This window comes from Lonchura striata, chromosome 5 (assembly GCF_050655825.1).
Source record: "Lonchura striata isolate lonStrDom1 chromosome 5, ASM5065582v1, whole genome shotgun sequence".
In the NCBI taxonomy this organism is placed as follows: Eukaryota; Metazoa; Chordata; class Aves; order Passeriformes; family Estrildidae; genus Lonchura; species Lonchura striata.
In genome coordinates, this window is record NC_140707.1 from 21,396,715 (window position 1) to 21,420,520 (window position 23,806).

General features: G+C 41.6%; 1 protein-coding gene across 2 annotated transcripts; it reads left to right on the forward strand.

The window, feature by feature from the left end:
- Positions 1 to 154: 154 nt before the first annotated feature.
- On the forward strand, positions 155 to 23,159 carry KNL1 (kinetochore scaffold 1). Of its 2 annotated transcripts, none has more exons than XM_085581305.1 (26): positions 155 to 332; positions 1,970 to 2,024; positions 2,866 to 2,905; positions 3,124 to 3,183; positions 3,378 to 3,439; positions 3,876 to 3,931; positions 4,263 to 4,302; positions 4,801 to 4,838; positions 5,165 to 5,217; positions 9,767 to 14,041; positions 14,399 to 14,519; positions 14,623 to 14,690; positions 14,818 to 14,916; positions 15,912 to 16,027; positions 16,246 to 16,336; positions 16,821 to 16,937; positions 17,750 to 17,837; positions 18,262 to 18,330; positions 18,681 to 18,720; positions 18,830 to 18,931; positions 19,395 to 19,495; positions 19,769 to 19,837; positions 19,971 to 20,080; positions 20,593 to 20,711; positions 21,777 to 21,899; positions 22,005 to 23,159. In XM_085581305.1, the coding sequence occupies exons 1-26, from the start codon at positions 170 to 172 to the stop codon at positions 22,108 to 22,110; spliced, it is 6,381 nt and encodes a 2,126-aa protein (XP_085437431.1). In that variant the 5' UTR covers positions 155 to 169; the 3' UTR covers positions 22,111 to 23,159. The 2 variants fall into 2 exon arrangements, with proteins under 2 accessions (XP_085437431.1, XP_085437432.1); XM_085581306.1 differs by lacking the exon at positions 155 to 332 and adding an exon at positions 345 to 562.
- Positions 23,160 to 23,806: the final 647 nt, after the last annotated feature.

The following is a 23,806-nucleotide window of genomic DNA, read 5'->3' on the forward strand; positions in this document are numbered from 1 at the left end:
AGTGCGGAGCGAAGCCGCCGGCCCGCGACCGAGCACTCCGCGGAGCCGGCCCGGTACTGCGCCATCCCCATCACCGCGGCTGCGGGCGTGCGGGCCGCGCGAGACGCCGAAATGGCAGCAGCGGGGCGGTCCGTGGAGCCCGCCATGTTGTACGGCACAAGGGGGCGCCATGTTGTCCGGAGCCGGGAGCAGCCGTCCTGCACGGCGCCAATGTGTCGTCACGGGCGCGGGGCGGGCGGTTGGGTTTGAACGGAGCGGCGGCGGCCGGGGAGCGGGAACCGGGGCCAGGGACCCGGAAAGCGGGATTCGGGAGCGGGGGCCCCCAGCGGGAGGTAATAAGCGGCCGAGGGGCCCGTCGGAGGAGGAGGCGGTGCGGGAGCGGCGGCCGCCGTTGGCAGGGCCGGGGCGGGCGCGGCGGGGAAGGAGCGCGGGAGCGGCGGGGGGAGAAGGTCGGCGCTGCCCGGGAGCGGCTGGATGGAAGGAGGGCTGAGGCGGCGCCGCCTGCGGTGGGCGCGGAGCGTGTGGGGAGCCCCCCGGTAAGGGCGGTGCGGATCCATCCGAGGTAATTGATGTGTGCAGAACGCGTTAATGGGGTGCAATTAGTGGCAGAGGTGATTAATGCGGGGTTTGTGATCGATGAGTGATTGGCGCCTGGGCTGTGTGGGCGGTGAAGCGAGGGCGCGGGGACAGAAAGAGACTGAAAAAAAACCGATTATATCTGTTTTTCCTAACGGGGAAAAGGCCGAGGAGGGGCGGGATGGGCGGCAGGGATGGACTGAAGTGTTATGGAGCGATTCCCCTGTTCGTAGAGTCAAACGGGGGAATAAAAAGGGGGTGGGGGGGTCTTTCATCAGCATAGCGATGAAGAACTCGTCCCTCAAGGATTGTAGAGGACTTTCAAGCAGGATTAGAGAAGAACAGTTAAGGATGGTGGTTGGGAAGTGAATTTCAGATTAATAACCTCAATAGCAGAGTCATCAGGGCTTTGATAGCTACAAGCTTATCTCCCACAGCGATCTTCCCTGTTCTTCCCTTCTGTGTGTGTTCAGCCTGACCGAGAGTGGTTTTAGATGGGATATTGAGAAGAAATTGTTCCCTGTATTGGGAAAAATAATTAATGAGGTTTATGTCTAAAGAGGAGACAGAGGAGTCACATAGGTTTAGTTGTGAATAAAGGGAGAGGCCATGGGCCATTTTACATAGGGTCTCTCAAATTGCTGGAGGATGCAGCCCCCTTTTTGTCCTAATTTACCTTTCCCCATTGGCTGAGGTACTTGAGAGATACAGACTTCCTGAATTGCCTAATACAGACCCTCTTCTAATGTGCACCCCCTGTCCCCTCCTTGTCTTTGTGTATTTATACTTTTTCCCCAAGTCCAGGAATTTAGCAGCACCTCGGATAAGCAACAGTGTGTCAATAAGTAACATTCTCCTGTTGCTTAACTCACCTGTTCGTCTCTGGCTTAGGCAGACTCATAGTTTATAAAAACATATTCTTCTTATTCCTTTCACGGGGGGGGGTTTAAGAAAATTGAGCCATGCTTTTCTGGTTGTATGTAGAGAAGGAACAAGAAGCCACAGGTACAAGCTGAAATACCAGAAATTCAGTTTCAAGCGAGAGGGATAATGTTTTGTATGTGTCAGAGCAAATATAGTCTTGGATAAGGTTTGATCTTGTTTATCTCCCAGCATTTACCAGAATCTCACATTTAAATAAAAGGTCAGATAACCAGTAATACTTAAATTGTCAGCACAGCTGTTTTCTAACATGACATACAATAGGAAATATATATCTAATGTGAATATAACAGGAGAACATTGACTTGAGGCCTGTTGTACTTCAGAGTATTTCTGTGACTAGAGAAGGATGGAGAGGAAAAAATACAGCATCAAAAGCTGGTTGTGGGTTTATGCAGTTTTTCTACTGAGGCTCATTAATGGTTTTGAATTTTGGTACTGTATTTTATAGGAAAAGCATATCCTTCAGCAATGGATAAGATTTACACAGACCCTAACATGGAAATGTGAGTTGAAACCCTCTAAGAATTTTACTTTGGTATAAATATTGCCCTTTAGAGGCAAAACCTTTTGTAATGCACTTCAATATCCCTTGAATGAAATGTGTTTTCATTTGTAAAGAAGACCAGGGAGTTTCTTTGGTGTTTGGTGAGGGGTTTATAGTGATGGATTATCAGGAGATGAACTGATCATGGGGCTGGGGGAGCAATCTGTTGAGTTTTCCAAAGCTTATCCTGGGAACCAGTGCTGAAATGATCAATCTTTTCCAAACATGTTGTTTATTTAATTTCTCACTTGTAAAAATCACAGAGAAATCAATTTATTAACCTCAAAACCATTTCAGGACCATTCAGGAAACTTACCATGGTGCAATTTTGTTCCTTCATACCGATACCTGGAAATAGAAGACAAACTTTTCCAGGCTATATAATGATAATATAAAAGCAAAACTTTACTTGGAAGACTTCAGGTACATAATGTGATAAACAGTGCCCCAAATTAGATCCTTGCAATTGATAAGATGGGGCAATTAGAGTATGTGGGCAATATTGTCCAGTGAGGGGAGCAGTTGGTCTGGTAATCTCCCTGCAGGGTTCTGCCCTTCTGCCCTACCTTTATTATGCCAATGATTACATGGTGCAAAATAAGAATGTCCTTGGAGAAGTAACAGGCAAGACTAAAAAAACAAATTAGGAATGTGTCAATAAGTTCCTGTTCACTGTGGGAAAGAAAGGTGGGAAAGTACTGGAAGTTACACTGAGGCATTTAACAGTCTATAGAATTACAGTGCATGAAGAAAGCTAAAAACCTTAGGTATCAAAACCTGTTTCCCTCTTTCCCCTGCAGGGATAACACAGAGCACATCAGAAGGAAGCGACTGTCCTCTGTGAGTAACCTTCAGCATTCCTCAAAATAAAACTGTGAGGGGGGAAAGGAGCCAAGGGAAGCTGACAGAGGAACTTGCTTACTCTTGGGAGTTGAAGAAAAGCATTCCAAAAGAGCCTGTCAGTCCTGAGAGGATTGATTGACTGGGGCACTGCTGGCTCTTAGAAACTCTCTTCTTGGAGCTGCAGCTGAACTCTCAGCTATTGTATTTTCTTTCAGATTTTAAAGGCTCCACGAAATCCTCTGGATGATCTGGGAAATGGGAATGAAATGACAGAGGTAGGTCTGCCCAGCCCTTTCCTACCAATCCTCCTCAGTGTTTTGCTGATTCAGCTGTGTCACTGTAATAACACAGGTGGCTTTAATGCACCATTTCTGATAATAATATTCATATACCACTTTTGTTTGGTTTTGTGTTTCTTGGAGAGCTGTGCTTGTCATGGGTAGCAACCTGTTGTGTTTTTTGTTGGCAGGACATCCACTTGGAGAGACGCAGGAGGAGCTCGCGCAGGGTCAGCTTCGCCAGCACCATCAAGTGAGGGAGCTGCACACCTACATCCCTTCCTCAGCCAAAAAATGCTCCTTCCCCCTAAAAGTGTCCTCACTGAGTGATCACAAATAACTGCAAGCAGCAGGAAGATTGTTATATTGAGTTGGGTTGAACCCTGAGAGCCATTATTCATTTTCCTGTCTGAAAAAAAATCCAGTTTGGTGAAATTAATATAGTTATTATTAACTATATTGAATATTATTGAATGGAATTTTTGTTTTCCATTCAGTTTCCATTCATACATCATAAATGTCACAATGGCATCTTCTCCCTGAAAGTTACAGCTGGATTCAGTTCACTTCTGGCTTTTGATATCTCATTTCAGAATGCATATGAAGTATTTAAATTGCTGCTGATATTTTTTTTAATTTGCTTTTAGAGGTGGTTTTGTGTTTTTAAAAATTGGTGGTTTTGCTTTTAGCTGCAGAGTCTTCCAGCGAGATCTTAAGAACAGCACATCAGAGACAGAAAATAGAGGTAAAACTCCTTTTTCTTTTCCTGACAGGTTTCCCAGACTATTAACAACAAGATTTTAGCTTGAATTTAAGAAATTAGAATTTTTCCATTTGGGGAAGCAACAACATGGTCAGCTCTTTATCCTGGCCTGGCTGAAAACTCCTTAGTCACAGAGTTCTTGCCTTGAGAAGACACATTAAGAGTGAGAACTTCAGAACATTGTTTTCTGTGCACTTCACTGTTGTCTCATTCTGAGTCAGAATTGTGTGGGTTGGGCAAAACCTTTAAGGTATTCAAGTACAATTGTGATAATGTTTCTCACGTTGTAATATTGTCATTTTCTTATTTTTAGGGTGTTCAGCATATGAGAAGGATGATACCTTTACTAATCAGTAAGTATCATGTCTGACAGATATTTGTTATTATTCAATGTTTATTACCAAACTGTTTCCTCAGAAAAATATAAAGCATTAGTCTGGCCTCAAAACTCTTGTAGATAAAGCACAGTGGTGGGATCTGTAAAATTAAAATCACTTGGTGGTAAAATAACAGATAAGAGACTTTGTATGTGAGAAGGGGAATTTCACAGAGTCACAGATTCTGTGAACAATAAAGAATTAATCTTTTCTTGTAATTTAAAAATTAAAATACCGCTGTATGTTGAGCAGTGGTTTGAGACATAGTAGATAATTTCATGGGAAAAATAAGGTTGTGACTCAAATTAGAATATATTGAAGACAGATAAGCAGTGTCTGGTAACTGCTGCCCAGATCCACATGAGCTCTGCCACAGAATTCTGTGCAACACAATTCTCTGCCACTTCAGTTTACAGATCAAGGCTTCCCTTGGAAACCTTTTAACAAACTGTTTCTCAAACCCACCTTTTGTAGGAATGAAGACCCAGGGGCTGTTCCATGTGAGATCACTGGTGAGTTTGAAAACAGATTTAATAGCTAAATGGCTCTGTTTATTTAAAACTATTGATTATGTGTGAGGATTTTTAATGTGCCTAGAGCAATCTCCCCGCCTTGGGAGAGCTCTCTGGATGGGCTTTGTCCACTGGAGTTGTTTACAAGGATTCTGTTATGGAAGTCTGGGTGGCCCTTTGAGGTGCTGAAGGGAGTAATGAAAATATTTTTCAGAACATATTTGGGCTTAATTGTATTTATTTACTCAGAGCATTGAGCTTCAGCTCAGTGGACAAAATAATAAGCAAACAGCACAAAACCTGGAGTATTCCCTTTCTTTCCACAGGGATGAACACTTTGCTTCATGCCCCCATCCAGGCCTTGGGGCAGCAGACTGAGGTATGTGAAGGCTTTACATTTTTGGTGCTGAAAATACCATGTCCAAAATACATCACAAGAATTTGTGTAGTAAAAATTAAAACTGTCAACTGCCTTAGTAGTCACATAAAATCTCTTGAAACTATATTTTAAAGTGTGTCCTAATCTGATAGTCATTAGACTGAAACATAAATAACTCTTACTTCTGAAATTCCTTTACAACTTCTCAGTAATTAAGTAGTTCCTCCATTCTCTTCATTGCAAGCCTTCATGAGCCTCACTTACTTTTTTTTACTAATATATGTTTTTAAGGCAAGTATAATTATCACATATTCCTTTGATCACAATTCTATTTTGCAAAAGTAAGGCCAACTAACCAGTCAGAGAAAATACAAATTCTTTAAATATTTTATTTAACTAGTTACTTTCTAATTCTGCCCTTAATTCTCTGCTAGATGCAGCAACCGGTTCTTATCTTACTTGATCATCTGATTTAGCAGTTACATTTGGAATGTGCACAGTGCAAGAATTGTTGTTTAAACTTAAATAACCACATATTCCATGTTTGTGTAACAGTAATAGCTCTATAGCTAATCTGCTTTGTAAGGTCCCACATGTTACATTCTGTAATTTACCAAAATCTTGCACTAACTTTTAAGGCTACATTTTCCTTCCAAGAAATTAAGAATATAGTTTATATTATTACTATAAATATGTAACTGCTTACAATTTTCATCTAGATGTAATAAAAAATATTTCCCTGGAAAATTCTATCCTATCTTAAAACAACAGGATTTGCATATCTACATAAAAACTCCATGGTGTGAGTCAGTCTTGTCTGGGCTGCGTTTAATGTGTGGCTGCTTGTTTTACCCACGTGTGATGAGCTCAGGGTTCAATTCCTTCCACACTGAGTGCAGGGTAGGTCACTGTAGGGGGGACTTGATATGGTCCCTTCCACTTCTCCTGGGTTGGTCCAAAACTCCAGGTTCTGATGAACACTGGATCTTCTCTGGTTTGAAAGGATGTAAAGGGGAGTCGGGTCCCAACCATGTGTTGGTAACAATGTACATTTTAAAACTTACAGGAGTTAATTTTGATACTATTGTATTAATTTTAGTAAAATTTTGTGGCTTCCCTTGCCTTGTTGGTGCAGCACGGGAAAGTTTCTGGCCATCTAGATAAAGTACCAAAATACTAAAATGTACCAGCCCCTCATTCTGCCTGGGCAGTTCTCTAAATTCAGTTTCCCAATAATTACCTGGTAAATTCCTCTGTTTTACTAGCCTTGGAGGTGGCCTTCCTTCCTTGAGATTATTTTTCAAAACAAACAACTTATTTTTCAGTAACTGATCTTAATTTCTGTCATCTTTGTGCCTACTATATTCCTTTATAAATTAGTTACTATATTTTCTATTTCTTTAAGTGTTTCTTGATGGTTTTAGTTCTGTTATCTTATACATTAATTTATACATCACCTACATGAATTTACTAATCACTTGCTGGGATTTTCTGTAGCTTCCAGTAGTGGGGCTAGCTGCTTGTCCTGATTTGGTTTTTGTTCCCATACGTTCAACATTCTGCTAGGTATTAGTGCAAGGATACCTTTGTCAGTAACTTCTCTTGCTGTTTTGTCAGCTAATTGATTCCCTGTATTAACTGGGGAGTCTCCAAACTGATGGGCTTTACAAGGACATCCTGCTGGCAATATCCACTGTCCTCCTTTTTGTTCCAAACCAGCTGTGTCCATGTGGGACATGTATCAGCCTTTGTGCTTCTCTGTAGCTGCCACTGCTCTCAGGTATCCAGGTCACCTTCCCTTGCATTGCCCAGTTATTTGGACAGGCTGCTTCCATGATCCCAAATGCCAGCCAATGCCCCCAGTGCCAGGTGCATCCTTACATGCACAGATAACTCAAATGGTTTGGTTCAAGAGTGAGGCTCCCAGTGCAGGGAGGTTCTTTCAGGGCTTTTCAGGTGCTCTGACTCTCAGGAGTCCAAAACAAGTATTTTTGGTGGAGAATCATGCAAGGGTTTTGCCAGTACCCCAAAATTGCAAATCCATAACTGACACCATCCAGCCATACATAAGAAGGCTCGTAGTCCTTGGCTCTAGAGTCTGGCAAATGGGCTCTTTTCAGCTGCTTCCTAAGCTTCTTTTTTTCTTGCAAGATCTCAAAACTAAAATATGTTACTTCTTCTTTGCTTATTGGTGCTATTTTCTTTGACACCCTGTATCCAGATTGTTCTAAGAAATGTAGCAGGCTTACAGTAGCATTGAGTCACTTACTTTCAGTCTTAATTGCTGCCAGAATACTTCCCAATTTTATGTGCTCTCAAGAGTGTGCATGAATTAATTACCACTGGATGAATATCAGGAACTTTTCCCCTAAATCTTGTAATGATCTGTAAGTTATAATATTGATGTGTTATATTCTGATTAATATTCTTTCAGCATTCTAAAAATTTTTATAAGTCTCTCCAACTTGCCCTTGCCTCAGACTTAATAGGATATTGGTTTTGCTTTACCAGTCTGGCTTTAGGTTTAAGAGTAATCCTCACGGATTTGGCCACCTTTGATTATCCAGGCATTTAAGTTGCCCATACCAACAGGGTTACTGCATTCTCTGCCTCCTCTGGCATTTCATCCAACTTTTCTTAGTCCTGTAACATAAAAATCTTTGCCTTGATGGCTTTTGATTCTGGTGTTTCAATTTGTATTTCTCCATCCTAGAAAGTTATTTGAATATCCAATTTTCCCAATGAATCTCTCCCCAGCAAGGAGATTGAGTATACAGATTGGTGTTTCCCCCACTGTTTTATTAATTTAAATAGTAATTGTTGTAAAAAAGACCTGTTCTCTTTCCTCCCTGTTGCACCCACAACATTTACAGGTTCTGAGCTCAGTTTTCCTCTGCACATATTCAGTACTGAATCAGTTGTTTCTGTATCAATGAACAAATTTACCCTTTAATTCCCAGCAATAATGTAACCAGGGCTCAGCTGAGGATGATTCCCCTGGTTCTTATATGGGGATATTTCTTTTGACTTAAAGTCTTGGGCTTGATGGCTTAAAGAGCCTGGTTTGGGTTCTTTGTTTGATTTGCCTGGCTTGGGGACACTCCCTTTTCCAATATCCCCTTTCTTTACAAAATTGCCAAATACATTTCAGCCATCAACTGCCACAACACAAAGCACCAAATACATTTCAGACACTGATTATCACAATGCAAATTGCCAGATGTACTTCAGCCACTAATTACTACGAATTACTAAAGTATACTTTATACAATTAACCAATTGTTTCTGACTGAGGGAGGTCCTGAATCCTAATTACGGTTTCAAACACTCCAGCAGCTCTGAATTTTCTCTTTAAACTCCTGTCACCTTTCTCAGTGCCATTAAATTCACTATTAAAAACAAGGTTACTGGACCATAACTCCCAAGCACCTGCTGGAGGGGAGCTTCAGAATTTCCCTGACATCTCTCCCAGCATCTCCTTGCTGCCTTCTAGTGTGTCCCACAATTGGACAAAAATCCTCCTATCCCCTAAAATGTTCTTTCTGTTCCAGTTCACTTTTCCAAGACTCACTTATGTGTCTAACTGTATTCCTTGATGATTCATGATTCACCTCCTTTATTCTTTGCCACAGAGCAACCATCAGCTCTTAAATCATCCTCCTCCTCTTCTTGCCTGCACTTTAAGCACTTCTGTCCCATGCTGCACACAAAACACGATCTCTTTCAACCCTTTGCCTTTCTTTTCCTTTTCAAGTGTACAAGGAATTTCATCCCACTTACTTTCCATTCTATGAAACAACATTAATTGCAATATATGTTATTCTGAAAGGTTCTATCCTTAGGCCACATCTCTTCATCTTCCAGAGTATAGAGTGGCCACCACTAATTACAAACTTTTATAAGTTCTTCTTCTTACACAATGGGCACTGAACAGTTCCATAGGCCAGTAGTTTTTGGAGAACAAATTGTGATAATTCACCAGGTGTAGACAATTTATCATCTGGTAACAAATATATTCATTATACTTGATAAAATATATCTATAATATATCTCATTACAATTTCCCCCCACAGCTAGAAAACTGTAAGTGCTTTCTGTTAAAGAGACTAAAATCTCCCTTATCAGTGGTAAAAAAATCTTCTGAAACATCTAACATGGTGCTGCTGCTTTGGAGCAGGTGGACAATTAGCTGGTGGAAATAAAAGGTGGAAATCATGTTGTTGAGAAATAGAAAATAGTAAGTGGTCTGTTCTTGCAAAGATGTGGCTAGATGTGAGGTGTAAGATGAGAGGCACTGTTTCATAAAAAGCCATTTAAATGTTATATATTTGCATACTTTAGACATTGTCCTTTCCTCAAACATGTTACTGCTGATCAGGGAGGCCTGAAATTAGCAGGTTGGTTTTTTTTAAAAAAAGACTTACAGAGCTAAAACTTTAGGACTTTATCTTAATTAGCATTAGCTGATTTCTGTTTTAAATAGAGTAAAGCATTGATCATTTGTTTCAAGTGCCAGTCACTGAATTCTCCTTTTTTTGTTGTTTTTCAGTGGCATGACGTGGACCACACTGCTCCAAGGATGGACAGGCAGGACGCCACCCTCCTCTTCTCAGAGGAGAATGAGATGGAGATGACAGCCAGTCACACAGCTGTGATCTCAAGGAACCTCAGAGCCCACCAGCCTGACAGAACTGAGAAAATAGACTTCACCTATTTCCTGGCTAAGTTAAACTCCAGCCAGGGAACAGCAGAAACCAGCAAGGAATTGAGTTTGCTCTCTGACTCCACAAACCATCCAGGCCTGTCTTTGGAACAGAAGGAAGAAGCCACTACTGTGAAAAAAATCGATTTCAATGAATTTCTGCTGAGACTGAAGTCAAACAATCCTGCTGAGAGACCTGACAAGGACAGTGTTGGCTGTGTCCCTTCCCAAGGCTCGGGAGATGTGACACGACTGTCTGGGGAATTTGGCTATTCCCATGAGCCGCTGGATACCTGCAATGTGACAAGAGTGTTTCGAGGCCAAGAAGGTGGGATGGACATGACAAAATGTGAGGCAGCTGGTGTTAAAATTCCATTCCCTGGTGTCAGTGAGGTTCCAGCAGAGCAGTGGGAGTGTGAGGATGTTACCAGGGCGTTTGCAGATGAGGGCATGGACGTGACAACCAGTCACACTGCAAAAGTGTCCTTTGCCCTCTCCACTGTCAGGAACCAAAGTCTCAACTTCCAAAAGGATTTCCCACCCACAGAGTTAGATAATTCTGTATTCATGAGAGAGTCTTATCATGACTTAAATGTTCAGCAGGACACTCGGTTTTGTGCAGACAGAAAAACAGCAAGTGCTGAAGGCAGAGGAGACGCCCTGGTGCTGCAAGCTGGGAAACAGGCGGCCACGGCATTGTCTGGCATCCAGGGATCTGTTTCATCTGAGACCATCTTCCGAGGGGACAAAACTGTTGTGTTTTCCAAGTGTGATGACATGGAAATGACTGGGAATTACACAGACATCATCTATGAGGCCAGCAGCACAGAACAGAACAATTCATGCCATAAAACCTGTGAAAAGCCAGTGAGTGCCAACCCTCCACTGGCAGGGAGCAGATCCCTGGCATGTGGCAACATCCCAGAGGGTCTGGCACCTGGAGATAATCCTGCTGCTGGGCCCTATAAAAACAGTGCACTTGAACAGCCTTCAGCCTCAGGTGGACACGTGGAAAACGTGTCTCAAGCTTGTAGTCCTGCTGCAGCCAGCACTGGGTTTGGCTCATATACACATTTTGTGGCTGGTGGTGTCCTGAAGAGCAAGTTGGATCCCTCTGCAAACCCCCAGCTTGTTTTTTCAGGTGAGAAAACAGTAATATTTGCTGGGGAAGACATGGACTTGGGTAAAACCTGTGTTAAGGACGATGGAGAGAATGTTGACAGTGAACATCCCAGAGCAGTGTTCACCTCTGTCACCTGCAAACCTCATTTCCTGAGTAACAGATCTATGTCTTCCAATGTAACTGAGCAGGAAGAAATGGAAATAACAAGATGCCACACTGTTTTCTTTGATGGTCAAAGCAGCGGGTTAACAGCAGAGCCAAAACAAATGCCCTGTAAAATCATTCCAAGAAAGAGCCAGAACAAAAATGTCACTGAGGGTGACATATCTGCATATTCTGTAGATATGGACAAGGAAAATGTTGAAGTGAGGAGTATTGATAGGAATATTAAAAAGAGTCAGGCTATGGAGAGGAATGCTCAAGCTCTTCAGATGATAAGGGTTGATAAGAAGCTTGGAAAAACCAACTTCCAGGCAAGTGGTCTGAGTTCCTGTGCCAAGAGCACATGTCTGTTACAAGAGCAAAACAGAGGACTCCCCAAGAATGTCACTAACACCGGTGCATCCCTGTCTTTGCAAAGCCAAGAAGTTGTATCACAGCCTCTGGGAAAAAGCCCTGCAAGCCTCCCAGATTTCTGCACAAATGACACAACAGGTGTGTTTTTAGGTGATCAAAGCATGGACATAACCAAAGCTCATCCTGCTGCCTTTGAGATTGCTCCTATTAACATGGAACAAGAATCCAATAATTATAATCAAAACACTGCACTCTCCAAGCAGCTGCAAAACCAGCCCTTCCCATTTTCCAGTGGTCATGGTGTGGATATCATGAATCAAACTGCAGCAATTGAATGTGGGGACTTGAAAATGAATACCAATAAGCAAATCGTTACTGCTTTGGCTCCAAGTGGTTCATTTACTTTCAGTAACAGTCCTGCTCCCTCTGGAATGAGAGAAAATGAACAGTTTGGGACAGTAAAAGGAATAAATGCAGATAGCCAAATCTCAGAGAGGCAAGAGAAATCCCAGCCTGTGAGGGCAGTAAGCAAAGTATTGCCAAGCCGAGGAGACTCTGACAGACATTTTTCCATGGGTAAAACAGGTTCTTTGAGAGAGGATTTAAAAACTCCTCCCTCAGCTCATGGGCTGCTCCAGAGGGGTGCAGAAGAACCAGTGTGGGCCAGGACATCTGAGACACCCAAGGAAAGTTCCCAGTTGTCTGTCTTTGGAGAAAAGTCTGTTGTGTTTCCCCACGGTGAAAACATGGACATGACTGGCAGGTGTGTGGTGATGGATCCAGATTATGGCTTAAGGGTTGTTTTGTCACAGAACAAAGCAGCACCTGGATGCTTTGGTCAAGGTGGAAATGAAACAATGTCCTTGGAAAAAGGGGTCATGACAACAATGCCAGCGGAGCTGGGTGGGCAGGAGGCTGCATGTGGCAGAACCATCAGTTTTGCTCCAGCTGAGGATATGGAGATCACCACAACTCACACAGCATGGCACAGACAGCCCACCCCAGCCATTCCTGCTGACAAGACCATTGTGTTTGCCCATGACCAGGAGGACATGGACATCACTGCATCCCACACTGTTGCTGTCAGTAAAAACATCTGTGGGTTAGAGGCCCAGCAAGTGCCCCACACAAACACCCAGCAGCCACCACAGCACGTGCACGGTGGGTTGGTGCCCTGCAGAGATGAAATGGATTCTTCACAATATCCCACAACACCTAAGGATAAGCCCAGCATTCCCTCTTCTGCCTTGTCAGACTCAGCATTTCCTAGTGAGAAAGGAGTTGCCCAGGTCCCCAGTGGCACAACACCACATTCCATTTATCCTGTCTCCCTTCAAGAAAGTACTACAGATGTGGGGGAACCAGAGGATCATGGCCTTCCCACAGATAATTCTGTCCCTGTAAGCAGGGAGCAGGATCTCACACCACCAGAAAAGCTGCAATCAGAGGGAGTATCTTTTGAGTTCCCAAGTAAGGTCCCTGTGGATCACAGGGAAGAAAGTGGCAGTTTGGGATCCTGTGTTGCCTTTCCCATGCAGGGATCAGATCCTTGGAATGGTCATCCAGATGCCCCTGGTTCTCAGAGAAACCAACTAGTGGAAGAGGACTCATCACAGCCTGGAGATTCAGATTTGGGCTTGGCTGGAGCAAACCTCATTCCAGCTGCTAACAGGGAATCCAAGAAAAATGAGGAGCTGTCAACTGAAGGGGAGGTGCCTCCAAAAGACTTCCAAATAAGCTCTGAACAAGCTAGGCAGCCTTTGGTCAGTGGCAGTTCAGGGGATCAGACACAAGCCACTCTTCCACCAGCAGCTTCGGGTATTATGGATGTTTGTTCAAAACTGATGGATTTGACAAGGAAATCTGTTTCTGTTTCCAAAACTGCTTCTTCTGACCAGTTGTCCAGTTCCTCAGCTCAGCCAGAGGATACAATGGGGTTGGGAAAAAACACTATCAGTGAAGCAAATAGCTTCTTTGAGCCCAAAAAGCAGGAGAACTCAGGTCTGGACTCTGGAGCTGATCCCATAGGAACGACGCCTAAGGATAAATATCCAGGAATAAATATCCCTCTGGGTATATTCCAGCCTAAATTACCAAACAAGAGAAATCGTGTTTCCAGTGCACAGGACATAAATACAAAATCAGACAGTGTAGAAACCTCAGTTCCAGCAAGCACCAGTAAAACCCCAGGTAACAAGTCCAGCAGGCAGAACTTCAGTCCTTTTCAGTTCATTGCAGAAGAATTTCTCCCTGTGTGCCTGGACGAAATGGATTCAAATGATTCTGTCAGCTCCGAACTCATGGAAAACACTTGGGATGATAGAAATAAAAAACAAATCCCCCACCCTGAAAAGGATCCATTTGAAGAGACAAAGTCTTGCAACATGAAAAGAGCTTTAGGACAAACTGAGGAGGATCCTCAAAGCCCAAAGAAGGCCAAGAGGCATCAACATGTGGATGCTGGGACCTCTCAAGACTTGGAGGTGAGCTTGGTTCCTTACTGTAAGGATATGGGAACACCACCAGGGCTTAAATTTTGGGGGTGTAAGTGGATCTGTTAGTAGATTTTGTTGTTTTTCATAACCACCAGTTTGCTGTCATTTTTCTGTGTGATTCTCTGTGGTTTTCATTGTTTTGCCAAGTTAGAAGAATCAGGTTGGTGCATGCAACAGTCCTGTACCAGGCAAAACAGGCAGAATGAGGGATTTGCCCATTTTAAACCATTCTCTGTGTAACAGGTACAATAAACCACTGATCCAGTTAGGTTGTCTTATATAGCTATATTCATTTATTTTCTAAAAAGTTGTTAATATTAGGGGACTTTTGATGTTGTGCCTCAGGACCAATCAAAAGTTGATGAAGCTGGAGAACTTCCAGATCTCTCAGCTAAAATCCCTGGGTGTCCTCACGCCAGCACCAGCAGTTCCCTGGATTCTGTGAAAGCTGACATAGAGTCAACAAGTAAGAGACCATTTGTGATAAGAGTCCCAAGCCTTGTGTTCTTTGCCCTGTAAGGATGTTATTAACCCACCAACACCTCCCTCTTTCTGTTTTGTTTTCCCAGTCCAGCGCAGCAATCAGGTGGAATCCTATCTTCTCACAGACAGCATTTGTGAAGAAAATTTATGGGAGGTATGGACAGAGCTGGAAGACAGCAATTTCCTGTCCTAACAGGAGAAAAAACTTCTGTGTTTATACACTAGTAAGCATTCTGTCTTGAAAAATGAACTTACCAGTATGTTTTTTCTCAAATGTACAGAAATTTCAGAGTGGTGCTATCACGGTTGGGGAGTTTTTTACTCTTCTTCAAGTCCATGTTGTGATTCAGAAGCCCAGGCACAGCCAGCTTCCAGCCAGTGTGAGTGGAACGATATAACTGACCTTAAATAATACTCCTTTGTTGGTTTGGGTTTTAATTTTTAGCAAGTCAGGCATCTTTAAACAAAAACCAGAACAGATTTCCATTTCCTCACCATATACCATATATTCAGGATTACTGTTCTTGGATAAATATGCTAATTCTTGCTTTTTAAATTTGTTTTAAGGACAATCAATTTGAAATAATTAGAAGCTCAATCTGACCTTTTCGCTTTATCTTCTCACTGTATCTGTCAGCCACCAATGCCTGCAGCTACTCTGATTTCCTCCTGCCTGTTCTACTCTCTTCTTTAGAAATGCTTCGCTATGATATTGCTACTCTTTTATTTCCTCACATGAAGAAAGGGGAAGAAATATAGAACAGAAGTCTGCCTTCTAAACCCTTTCCATTTTTTATTTAAAATACTCTCCTAGCTTAGTAACAGTTTAAAAATTTATTCATACTGAGTTGTCTCTAAGTATTCATCAGGCTTAATAACGCTGCTACTGTGGAGTAGTGACTGATAAAAAGCAGACACCACTCCCACAAAAACCGCTGAAAATTTCTCTGAAGGAGTGGAAGTAATTAATGTCAGTTATTTATGAGCTTTATTATACAGGCAGCTTGCTGAAATACCCCCCTCATATTTATTTAAGGAATAAAATTCCTAAGGCTTCCTTAAGGCTTGGGGGCTTTAATTCTGAATTAAGCATTACTTTAAATTAAGCATTGTTTTGTTGGGGAGCACTCTTTTATCTGCATAACATATACCTATTTTAAGGTCTTCATCTAAAAGGGAGGCCTCTTTCAGTAATATTCAATTTCATTCTTTTGAGCTCTAATGATGAGGCACATATCCCAAAAGGAAGCTTGTGCTCTGGTGTGAGGAAACACGAGACGTGAAACCAGAATTGAAATGACTGGAAGTTACTATTTCTGAAAAATATGGATTTTTTTTTCTTTTTCTTCCTACTTTTCCCTGTGTTTTTCCTCAGTGTGCAGTCAGTGCACCTCCCACTGCAGAAGATCTCATCTACAGCCAGTACATTCACAGGCCCAAGCTGAGGATTTACGAGGAGGATTGCCAGGACCTGTCTCAGAAAATAGCAGAGTGAGTGGTTTTCCAGTCACACAGTTTATCAGTAATTCCATTTTTCCAGCTCTGGGTGCATGGGAATAGCCTGAAGAAAGTTAGTACATTACATACAGGAAAAGAAAAAATATAGTTATTAGTTTGTTACAAATTTATGAGTGAATTATGTGAATATCACTGTGCTGCTTTAAGTGGTCAGTGAAATTGACTTTCAACTTTTTTTCCCTATATTTCAGGTTAAAACCACAAATGAATGTCCTGGATCAGCCCCTGGTGAACGTGATCAGGAGTTTGTGGGAAGTAATGAAAACCTGCACTGATGAAGAGGTAATCTGCATGGAGAGAATGTTTGTGTGTAATGAAGAAGTGAGGTTAATTTATTTATTCACATCAAATAAGAACCAGAATGGTCACAAAATAACAGCAGGTGAAACAAGGCAAAATATTTTCTCAATAGAAAACTGCTGAGAACTTCCAGCATGTCAAGAGGGAAGGAAATGTGTCCCTTGAAATATATTAAAGGGGAAAGAAATTACCTACAGTTACTGCATAGAAAACCCAGAAAATTTATAAAAGTATCCCACAAGAATTGAGAAGGTGGATCAAAAGATTTTGTTTTCTGTGGTTCTAATGCTAAGACTAAAGATCTATTCCTTAAAAATAAAGAGTCTAAGTTGTTTAGAGACGTGGTATTTTTCATAATTCATTGTTAGTTTGGCGTAGGGATGTCACTCAGTTTGGGTGCTGAGCTAGAGTCAGAAAGGTTTATATTTACATTCACTTTCTCTTCTGTATTTCCCATTCATCACAGCTGAGTAAGTTTGGAGCAGAGCTGAACAAGATGAAATCCTGTTTCACCAAGGAGGCTAAAATCTTGTCTCACAATGAGAAGGAGACATTGTACAGGAAACTGCTGCAGAGTGCTGAGGTAAGGAGCCACAGGGCTGCAGGCATTTACCTTTAAAAAAATCACTTCTACCACATTTCATGTCTTTAAATGTGTAGGAGCTTAATTATTATAGTGTGTTCTCATGGAAGTTTCTTTTTATAAATAGATTTCCCTTTTATTTATATGCAAATACAACACTGGGACAGTGACATTCTTGCAGTTACTCTGTAGGAACCTTCTGCCTAAGAGTTTTGGTGATTGCCAGAGAGAAAAATCAGAGTGTTAAAGGAAACACCACCAAAAATGAGCTCTTTATACTGTAGCAATGCCAGTGCTAGTAAGTAGATAAGTAGTAGTAGCAAATATTTAGGAAGAAATTCTTCCCTGTGAAGGGTGCTGAGGCCCTGACACTGGTTTGTCCAGAGAAGTTGTGGCTGCCCCTGGATCCCTGAAAGTGTCCAAGGCCAGGCTGGATGGAGCTGGAGCAAGCTGGGATGGTGGAAGGTGTCCCTGCCCAAGGCAGGGGGTTGGAATTGGATGATCTTTAAAATCCTTTTCAACCCAGACCAGTCAGGGGTTCTCTGATAAGTAACAAGGAAGTGCAGAAGCAATGCATTGTGACAGGGATCAAAGATGTGAATATATTAAAGCTCCAGATTCAGTGAATATTTAGTAATTTCTTATTATTGGCTACTCCCCCATGGTTTGTCTGTTGCCTCTCCCCTCTAAGGATGACAAATTTCACTGGCTGCTTTAATTAATCAGCAAGCAAAGAATCCCATGGTGATCCCAGAAGAAAATTCAGCTTTTGAAATAATATCATTGACTCAAGTATAATTTTCCCATCTTAGGAGCAATACAGAAAGCTCCAATCAAGAATGGAAAAGGTGGATGAGTGGATGAAGGAGGCAGAGAGCTCCGTGGTTGCTCTGGAATCAGGTGTGTGTTTCCAAAGAGGTGCCCAATATGCTGCTTTCTCTTTTTTCTGCAGAGCTACTGTTTAAAAGATCAGTTGAGGATTCTGTGTTTGTGGTTGTTTGATACAAGCTGCAGTCAGAACTTGGCATTACTGTATAATGATGCTCTGCTGTTTCAATTCTTTTTCTTCAATGCCTTGAGTAGAAATCCAATTGCACAGTAGCAGCTCTAAAATAGTGCAATAAAACAAGTCTTGCTTGTTGTTATCACATTTTCACATTTGAGATTTTTGGTAGATACTTTTCCATGTGTTTGGTTTTTTTGGTTTTTTTTTTTTTAGTTAATTTTGAAGTGCTGAGATTTCTAGAGCCCATAAACAAACAAAAGTAGCTCTTAAGTATTGAATCTGGAAGTTCTGCACAGACCTGACACTTCTTTCCCACAGATTCTTTTTGGGATGAAGAGGAAGCTGGCTCCAGTACTGGAACAGCAGGAGGGCAGAACATACAGAAAGGTGATGGAACCAGCTGAATGCACTTTTTGTCTGGTGTTTTAGAATCTGGGGAGGATGATACTCAACCCCCATTAACTCTGAGAGGGATGCAGACACTGCTGCTGTCTTTCCTGCATTGCACATAGCTAATTACATAGGTGTTAAAGAATGAAAAGGACTTGTTTTTCCCTGGAAAAATGGAATTTAGAACTTTCTACCTGAAAAGTGTGTGCTGGTTGTCATATTCAGCACTTTATTATCCAATAATTATAACCTTTATAAGAACAGTGAGTGCACAGCAAATTAGGGCTGCCTGTGCTGCTCTTTTCTCTCATTTTTTCCTTTTCTGTCCTTTCTTCTCTTTGCTTTAGAATTGCAAAGCATCACAGCCCAAGAAGAGGAACTTCTGAGGTAAGATGTCAATAAGGATTTAAGAATCAGGTGCAAACTCAGATATTAGAGGGTTGGTCTGTTTTTTAACCAGTGTACCACATCCCATGAGATTGGTTTGTCCTTGCAGAGAACTGTCAGAGATGGATGCTGAGGATGAGCTTAATTTGGCTGAGATGGAGAAGCTCAAGAACACTGAAAGGTCCTGCCTGGAAATCCTGAAGAAATATGAGTAAGGAAAACACCTCCAGTTTTTCTTTTTTAATAGCTGCTTCTGGGGGCTCATATTTGTACAGGAATGTGTTTGGGTTTGGTTTTCCTTTTTATTTGATGTGGGAAATCTTGGAATGCCCATCTCCTTGCAGCCTAAGGTAGGCAATAAAGCCTTGGCAAACTTCCATTCCATTAGCAGCTTTGCAGTGGTACTCTGTGTTCAGGGTTTCTATATCCAACTCTCCTTCAATCACCAAACTAACATTTATATAAAACTTATAGTAATATGCTTGCATTCCCAAGAGATTCTTATATTCTGTTGGAATTACAGGCTTTATTTGGCTTTGGAAAATTTCATTGCTCTATGATGTGATAAGAGCTGCAAGAACATTTAATACTCCGATGTTTGTCCCTCAGAAGTTGTTTGGGTTGACTGATTGAAACTTGAGGTGATGGTGGGTTTTTTTCCTTCCCATTTTCAGCTTCACTGAGTGGGAGTTGATGGAATGGAGTGAGCAGCAAGCTGTCTTTAATTTTCTTTATGATTCTGTGACACTCACAGTTGTGTTTGGACCCCCAATAGGTGAGTCACAAAATGGGTAGGTTGTGTTTTATGAATTTGCAATGTTAAGAGCATAGAAACCTAAAATGTCCATATTTGTAAAGATCTGCTGAAAGGAAGTAGGAAATAGAAAATATACCACAGTGTGTAAGCTGAGAGGAATGACTTTGAATATGTTTTTCATATGAAAATTCAGAAATGTATATAATGCATGGCTGTTTCTGGAGATGAAGAGCTGTAACTCCAGAGCTAAGCATGGAAATAACTGGGGATTTTTTTTACTTTCTTTCTCAGATGATGAGTTTTTTGCTGCACATCCTTCCAGAAGCATTGTTAGCCTGGATTTTGAATCTTTCCTGGATGGTGAGATTTTTGAATACTGTGAAAGTACCAGCCCTGCTAATCTTTTTTTTTGGGAAGACTAAATGTGTGCTCAATCTTCTAACGCTTTATGAAATGGCTTTTCAAAGATTTCTGGTTTTCTTTTGTGTTGCAGAGGAACAAGCGCCACCCTCCTCATGTTTAGTCCAAAGACTCATCTTCCAGTTTATTGAAAGTCGGGGATGCTGGCAGAAAAGGTGTCCCAAACTGTGCTATTTGCCCCAGGTAACATTCCAGGGAAACTTAGAAGACTCTGAAAAAACAAAATCCAATTATTATTTTCTGCAACAGAGAAAACAGGGCTGAGCTGAGAACAAAAGCACCTCAATGAAAACTTCAGGAATGCAAACCAAAATCTGCTTCAGGAATATTCTGAGGTGTGAGGGGAAATATCTGTCTCTGTAGGCAGGACTCCTAAAAGCTGAAGTTTATTAAAAAAACTTTTTTTTTTGCCTTTAAAAGAAAAAAATTGAGCTGAAGGTCATTTTGCCTCCTAAAGAATGTAGGTTTAAATTGCCAAGCCAAACTTTTGTGTTGCTGCATGACTGTTGGCAAAGCTGAAAGGACAAATTTAAAGTAAAAAATGTACATTTGTTATACTTGTACAATTTCATTTTTCCATCCAAAAGCATTTAAACCACGTTTATTTTTTGTACTTTCTAGGATGAGCTGTGCGTTCAAGCATCACATAGTCACCCCCTGAGTGCTGATGTTCTTTTTCTGATTGCCCCCCTCAGGCTCTCTTTGACATCTCCTTGGTGGTGAATCGCTGCAAAATCTTGGGAGAGGAGTTGGAATTTCTGCAGAGGTGGGGTGCAAAATTCCAGCTCCTGGAAGCAGATATCAAAGACACAGAGTGAGTAAATACAGAAAATTATGATGGGATTGTTGGGGGATTGTTCAGGGCCAGGAGCTGGACTTTGATGATCCTTGTGTGGGTCTTTTCTGACTTGGTTCAATAAGATGGAGTTCACAGTAGCCTCAAGAGGGAGTTTCTAGATAATCAGAAGCAAAACACTGAAATAGTTTCAATTTGCTTTTCTTAAAAGTGACATTTTATGCAGCAATTTTTAAGTACAATTTAATTTATTTTAATACAATTGCACTGCAGTGTGCCAGTGCATGAAAATTAGGCTGTTCATGGATTCATTGATTTTATGACTATCAGACAGCCTCTCCTTCCTTGCCATTTTCCTACTTGACTTGGCTTTCTTAAATATTGATGCCAAATTGTAGCAATGCAAAGGAAACAGAGCAAAGAGTTTACCTGTATCTTAGGGCTTTGTTTCCTTTAATCTTGTGTTTGCCTCAGCCAAGCAGAATGAGTCATGGAAGGAGGGATGCACTGAAACTGAAGTTTACTTTCTTTACTTTCCGTTTTCCCTTGCTACTTCCCAATTTTGTGGCATGTTACAGTGGTACAACACAAATACAATTTCACCTCATCCTTCCATTACTGATGCATATCTTTAATTAAGAAGTGCCCAATTACGAACTTGCTCTGTGCACCTTGGTGCTGTTTCAGAGGTTATTCTAATTTTGTAGCTCCCTTTGCAAGAGTGTCAAAAACCCCATGGAGCTGGGGGTAAATCAGTCCTACTTAAAGCATTAGAAAACCTTAACTGCCTGGGAATGTTTCATGTTTTTAGTCTCTATTCTCCCATAATTTCTGGTTCTGTGAATTATGTGTGCATTAACTTTTTCTGTGGGGGAACTTGGGAGTTTGCATTATGAAGTGTTGATAAGGTGTGAAGGGCCTTTTTTATCTGAAGTTCCTATGGGTCTGTGCTGGAACTCTTTAGAAGAAGTTACTGTGTTTCTTGCATCAGTGACATCACTTATTGCTACTCCTGGCATTAATTCCAAGGTGGAAACAGCCCATTTGACTGTTCTGCATGGATCTGTGTGTTTATTTCCACAGGGTGAAGCTTCTGTTCTCCTCTTCGGTGGCTTTTGCAAAGTTTGAGTTGATTCTGACTCTCTCTCATGATTACCCATCTGCTGTACTTCCCTTCAGGGTCCAAACCCACATTGGGACTATTGGGTGAGCTGGCAAAGCGCTGCTGCATGGGAATCCATCCCCAAGTTGGGATGGAGATTGAGCACTCAGGGTCCTGTCTAACACATGTGATCATTTTATCTTCCCCAGGGAGAAGGAGATTGCTGCTGTTCTCTCCAGAGTTCCAGCTGGTCACCACTATCTGCAGAGAGCAGTCGTCTCAATCCATCAGAATCTGCTCCAGGGTCCCAGATGATCTGCTGGATCCACAAGCAGGACTGAAGCAGTCAAAAATGGGTAGTCTGTGAGTTTAGTCTTATGAGAATTCCAGCTGTGTCTCCCTGAAATGGGAATGCTGTCACCCACTCAGCTCTAGTATTCCTGCCTATTTAGTATCCTTGTGGCTTAGACCAAGTAGAACACTTGGTGTAGGCCACAAGTTTTACAAAGGCAATGGTGTCTAAAGAGGAGAAGAAGGAAATTCCAAGATCCCTTCTAAGTTCAAGGTGCCTTTTATCTTCTGCCGCTCACTGGTGGTCATTCCTGCCACAGATATTTATGACTGGACAGTCATTCCAAGCATGGATATTCTTCTGCAATAGCCCATGAATTTTGTCATTTACAGAGCTCTTGGACAAAACAATGATGAGTGTTCTCTAAATCATTACAACTGGAATTTACCTTTGCTGTCAATATTTCACTACCACGTACAATTTAACAGATCCCACATCTGGTGTTTATCCATTGCCTGGAACCCCTCCCAGGCCAGATATTGTATCCCTTTATCTGATTAATTAACCTGTAGCAATTAACTCCAGTCACCAAAGTCAGAAATATTTTTGCAATTAAGGCTAAAAATCCCTGTGCTTGCCCACAGACTTTGGGATGCAACAGCCTCGAAGCCAACCCTGTAATTCCCTGGCAGAAGTTAGTTCTGACATTGCTGTAATCGAGCACTATCTCTGTGTGCTGGGGCACTGTTCCAGTTTGGAATGCCATGGAATTTTAATAAGGAGACTGAACTCCTTAAACTCGGGAGTATCTGTAAGCTCTAGCTTGGTTTTGTGTATAATTTTATGTATTATGTGGGTCTTGCTGTTGGAAGTGATCTCACCCTGTGTTGCCGAGCCAAAGCACTAACCCTGGCTCAGCTATCAGTTCTGCAGCTGCAAATCTCTGGACCCTGTAAAATATGTTGAATTTAAAAATGTTTTCCTGTATTTTAGTGTTTATATATTTTGGTTTTTTACAAAGTTTGTGTCTGTTTGAAAAGTGGAAGTTTAATAAAGATTGGCTTTGTCACTCTTCCTGTTTCAAATGGGGATTATGGGCTGCTCTATTTAAACTGGTGATTGAAAACTCAAAATATTGAAATAATTTTGTTAAATACATGGGAAGGCTTTTCATAATATCATTTTATCCCTTGGCTTTTCTAGTGCTACTTTTCTATATCCTGCCTTTCCACAAGAATTTATTGTATTTTAATTAGGAAGATAGCACCCAAATAATTCTAAACTTAAGTACTATACCTAGAATTTTGAATTTCCCCAGGCCATTCTCTGTGCATCAGTAACTAGCAGAGAGTGCTGTGGCAGTTCTCCAGGAGCATTATCCACCTCTTTTTTTTTTTTTTTTGGCTGATTTCTTTCAGTGGATTTACACGCTAAAGCATCAATAACTATAAAGACTCAAGTGAGTTTTTGGTGGAGTTTATTATATTGCTCTGAATATTGAATCAAAGCAGCAGGTAAAGCCAAATGTGCCTTTCCACACATTTGTAGTAGGAAAAGGAGCTTGGACAGAAATTATTCCATTATCCAGCTTTAAAAAAATAATGGAAAACTTCACTTCCATGTGCCAAGAATCAGCGGCTCCACTCTGTGCACAGCCTCAAGGAAAGGGATTCCATCAAAATCAAGGGATGGGGCTTCCAGTGCAGAATTGTAACCTCT